The sequence below is a fragment of the Lethenteron reissneri genome, chromosome 40 (assembly GCF_015708825.2).
Source record: "Lethenteron reissneri isolate LAM-NWPU_2019-01 chromosome 40, ASM1570882v1, whole genome shotgun sequence".
NCBI lineage: Eukaryota > Metazoa > Chordata > Hyperoartia > Petromyzontiformes > Petromyzontidae > Lethenteron > Lethenteron reissneri.
Window position 1 is genome coordinate 3,271,601 of NC_083818.1, and position 5,098 is coordinate 3,276,698.

General features: G+C 45.1%; 1 protein-coding gene across 1 annotated transcript; it reads right to left on the reverse strand.

The window, feature by feature from the left end:
• Positions 1-257: 257 nt before the first annotated feature.
• Positions 258-5,098, reverse strand: LOC133352360 (ubiquitin carboxyl-terminal hydrolase 36-like). Its single transcript, XM_061567956.1, has 11 exons — positions 4,964-5,098; positions 4,110-4,307; positions 3,857-3,967; positions 3,623-3,725; positions 3,347-3,414; positions 2,645-2,715; positions 2,218-2,291; positions 1,987-2,095; positions 1,236-1,379; positions 665-765; positions 258-372 (listed from the first exon to the last, which is right to left on the reverse strand). Exons 1-11 carry the CDS (start codon positions 5,073-5,075, stop codon positions 258-260), a joined length of 1,206 nt encoding a protein of 401 aa, XP_061423940.1. The 5' UTR covers positions 5,076-5,098.

Consider the following 5,098-nt stretch of genomic DNA (forward strand, 5'->3'; position numbering starts at 1 on the left):
ATACAGAATCATACCCAAGAATAGGAATTTGATTCAAACTTTTTATTTTTTAAAGTACGTATTTTTGTATTCACAAAATTACAACATGTACACATTTACAATGATAATAATCTTCTTTGTGGATGTGGTGCTGGCGCTGCTGGGCTGTGTTGTGTCAGCGGTATTCATCAGGACCCGGTGTGCATCGCCCTTGCAGCGGTGGCAGCGGTGGTGGTAGGGGCAGCAACTTGACCACGTCCCTCGTGTGATGTCATCCATCAGTGATCACGGTTGATCTCCGGGGTCAGGGTCGTCGCTGCCGCCTCTTGATGCCATTTCCCATGGCCGCCGTTGATTTGACTGCACACGGGTATGGCCTTCATCTCTGGGGACCTGCGCACAGCACATGGAACGACCGCTACGTGAGTTTCATTGGCCCAAAGGGCAACCTGGTGAACTTCCTGTGAGTTCAACAGAGATCGAGCCTTAGCAGCAAAGGTGGAAGGCAACCTGCCCAACTTAGGTAAAAATGAAAATGATAATGGCGTGGCTCTGAAATTTCTTGCTCATGCCACTGCTGGCAGAAAGTCCTCGAGTAGACAAACTCTGGATGATATTTGGTCTACTCTTCCACATTGACCACACTTGTGGGCATACCCACAAATACAACTCGTGGGTAACTCACCTGACGTAGAAGAGGATGTATGCCTGTTTCTCCATGACCACCCTGGTGTCGACCGGCGTCACCAAGTCGTCGTCCATCCGGAACCATCTCCCATCGCAGATCTGTATGCAAACAACATCGAAGATTAATTACGACGATTATCCAATTGCACCTGAACTATGTATATATTCGTAAAATGACACATGAGGAACAGAGGTGACCCTCTTATTCCACCTATTATTGTGTTGTCCTATAAGTTGAGTAATCGAACCGATAATCCATGAAATAACTGATTACATTTGAAAGTTAAAATCCTGGTTGGGACTTCACTTGGTCCATCATCTATCCAGGGGCAATAAAGTAATTACACATATTTGGTGAAGTTAACAGTGGTTCTATGCATACGCTTTCCCTCAATCACTGGAATGGGGAATTTTCACCACTGGCTCAGGACTATAAATGGAAGATGAGCACCACCTCATGGCTCAAAGGAGCAGGAATGGTTTAGATTTGTTTCACTGAATCGAATTATTTAAAGGATCGATGCATACGGATGTTTGGCATGTGTTTGTGTGATAATGTAATACATCACCTTGTTGTAACAGTAGTAATGTCCCTCTGTGCTGGATTTCCCAGAGTGCACAAGGACCGAGTATAACCTGTACACTACAGGGTCTGCGTCCTCCTGCTGTGACATGAATGGCCGCACGTCCAGGTGCTGTGGGTACGGGCAATCCTGCAGTGGTGAAGGAGGAAGCAGTGATGCAGAAAGAGAGATGGTGTTAGGTGGGAAAGAGGAGAAGAATGATGCAGGGTCGAGTTCTTTATTATAATTTTTGTGCTACTATATTTTTTACTTTACCAGGTAATGCTTGCCGACTGAGCTATATTGCTCTTTCTCCGAATCGATCTAGCCACAAATGATAGCTCAACGAAGTGGCTTATCACGTGAATAGTTATAGCAGCCAAATACTCTAGAAGTAACTGGTGGACCCGGAGAAAAACCCACGTGAACACGGGGAGAACATGCAAACTCCAAATATAAAGGCATTAGGATCGGGATCGAACCCACGACCTCCTATACACTAGTGGAGGTAGTTAAGATTTCGCTACCATAGAGCCCATTTTAGGTAGATTAACCAAGTGGGAGCTCGAGAGACCATTAAAAAATAAAAACATGTGCACGAGTGATCTAGGTTACTACCGTGGCAAAAAAAATAACGCGAGAGAAATCACAGAAATTACCCAAAAAGGAAGTAGCACAAAAACAAGCAATGATAATTGGAGAAAATGCAGCCACGTTTTAGAAGAAATGTAAAACAAACATATTAACCAAACATTACCCGATTGATCTTGTTTCCAAACAGGTCATATCTCTTGATGGAGAGGGCCAAGACGTTCGGGAGATGGTGAAGGCTCATCCTCTTCGTGGCCTTCACCTTGCAACAGCACCTGCGCACCCAAAAGCAGCAGCGTCAGTTTAAGGACCGAGATGCCCAGTGCAAAACTGTACAAATATGTTGGCGTTAGAAAGTAGACAGACTCGCGTGACATTGATGTCGTGCCATACTCACCTTTGGCAAGTGTATTCATCCAGTGTCTCTGTCTTGGTGAAATCTGCAAAAGCTGCCAGCAGATCTGGCGAATTCTGTCAAATAGAACGACGTGAAGGCAAATGAGTGCTTGAAAAGAACACTGGGAACAACTTTTGCAGCTGTTAGAACAGTGAGTCCTTATGTTGTACTGGCCGTGGTGTGACATGAGAGGGCAGTGTCCTTAGGTGACAGGAATTAAGGACGTGCTCCCAATTTTCAGATTCATCTGATGTACAGTATTCCAGTCGATCGGCAAACTTAATGTGTTTGAGTGACGCTACTTGTGTAATGTACACGATCCGAAAAAGATCAAAAGTGTTGCTTGAAAACGAGAAAATAATTAAATCCGAAACTCGTCACAAGTAAAGATACCATTTAAGTAAATCAAAAATTCCTCGATTCTTACGTTGATGTGAAGACTGATGTCCAGGCAGTTTTCGAATGTGTCAGAGGTGCAGGAGCACTGTGTGCACTCCACTGTGGAACACAAGTGAACGCACGCGCACACATCCACAATCTGGATTTAAGCTTACAATGGTGAGTTGCTGGTTCTCCCACTGAGTCATGCGGTAATTTCAAGTTTTTGCTGTAAAATAATTACGTGCACGCATGCAAGTTGATGTTCAGTTTTAATTCTTGTGTTTGTATCTGATCAAATGGGTTGTTGTGGCTGTGTGCTTGTGCATTTTTTTTATTGTGCGGGGAGTGGAAATATAGCGATTAGCGCACTGGCGAACTGAGTTCGATCCTCGCTCACGGCCACAACATGTGAACCTCGGCTTCTCCTAGGCCGATTCAGCCTGAAATGAGTATCTGGTGCATTGTGTAACTTCAGCACTGGTGCTAGCCACCGAAGGTGGCCTGGCATGGTGCAAGCCACACCACCTTATCATGTGTCTTGTTGGCCTACATAGGTACTCGCTAATAGCAATTGCTTTATTATTCTGTTAAGGCTTCAGGGAGATCTTTGTATTTGCGTGTTTTGCTTATGTCATGCTGTGTACGTGCGTAAGAGTGCAGAGTTCATCTGCACTGTGCAGCATGCGTCGTCATACTCGGTGTGATCGCTACTTGCAGCAATGATTTTGCACATGGAGCTGGCACACACCTGTCGATCTCAGCTGCCCTGTGAAGATCTGGTGAATCACCGAGGTCTTCTCCATATGTTCTTCCAGCCTGCACGTGGAAATGAATGACATCACACATTCGGTGGCTTACAGATGCATCATCTTTACCAAGTGCGCACATGGGAGAGTTACTCCTTTTTGTTTCAACCCTACGTCACCTTGCAGTCAAACGCTTATTTAAAGAATATTCTGTAAACTTTGTTGTCAATTTTTGGTAACAGGTTGGGAACCAGTGGCCAATGACGTGCACTACTTACTTGTCGTGGTTGATTGGGCAGGAGAGGTGCAGAGCTTCTATGATGTAGCAGAAGAACTCATGCACGTCCTCCTGTTTGCCAAACTGCAGGTGTTTGACGATCCCTGTGGGTAAATGGATGGAGGTCAGAAGCGATTTGAACGCAAGGTTACTAAACGTTTTACCAATGCCCCACCCATTGAGAATAGGTTCTAAATTTAATGTGCACAATTGTGTTGTACTGAACGGAGCTCACGTTTGAGGTTTTGGACGATTTCCAAGGGCTTGATGACCTTGCCCTTGGAGCTGAATGTTGCAATGGTGTGCCTCTCCATTATGCACATCATGCAACATCCATTATCTGTACCTGTGAAGTGCGGCAGAGGTGGCATATGCTGTCAGTACAACACCAATCAAAGCTCAGCTGTAGGTGCAGCACACAGCAAGGACATCTTCGCGTAACAATTATTTTCAGCTTGTTGATATTTCAAAGTGTTCTGGGAACTCACATCTTCCTGAGTGGTGCCTGGAGATCAGGTAGTTTGCCAGTGGTGCGGTGTAAGTGAGGCACTGCAGGGTGGCATTGAGGAAACAGGTGTTCCCCATGTTGTCAAGGCCAGCACCCTCGCATGCGTTCCACTGCCACGTCAGGCTCAGGTTTTCCCCCGATTCTGGCGCGAGTCGTGGAGCTCCATTATAGATCTTGTCTGCGCACAAAACATCCAGGAATTTTTGTGTTTACACTCGAGGCACTCTGGAGACTGGCTCGAAAGTTGTGTGGTAAAGCCAGAACTTGTGATATCATTGTTTTAGCGGTGCTCTTCATTAACCCTTTCACAACCATGTTTTTTTCAACTCTAGGTGACTCTACAGTGAGCTGTTTTTTGACGTAATTTCTGTTAACGTGGACAGGGTAACAATATTCAATGGGTAGGGGATAAACCTGGTCCTTGTCCAATATTTTCATTTTGCCACTAAATGAATGGTTATCGAAGGACATTGATGGATCCTGGATATCACTTTGATTTTCCTCCGTAAATGTTGTCTCATGGCTTCGTTTCACGTTTACCATCCCGATTATACAACATACATTGTCCAAAAATCTGACATTTTATCTGGAACTCATACCTACTACAGAGTTGCTTATGACATTGCAGTTGCACTACATTGACGTGTTTTTGTCCACTTTCTGAATGCAGTCGCAAATGCCCAAACGTCAATTACCCAGCAGTGAAGTTATAGTAGATAAGAGTTAACACCTTTTTGGGATTAAGCAAGGTTATGAGAACTTGGGAGAAGAGACCATTAGAGGGAATTCCAAAGTCAAGCTAGTGTTTAAAGAGTCAGTTTGGTACAAGCTTACCTTCCATGGCAATCTGATCTGGAACAGGAGGAGCAGCTAGCTTCTGGGAGGTGGGCCTGATGATGGCAGACGCTGTCGATGGAATGGCGTCCTTCTGGCTGTGATCCGGCATGCTCCTAAGAGCGGTATGCTGGC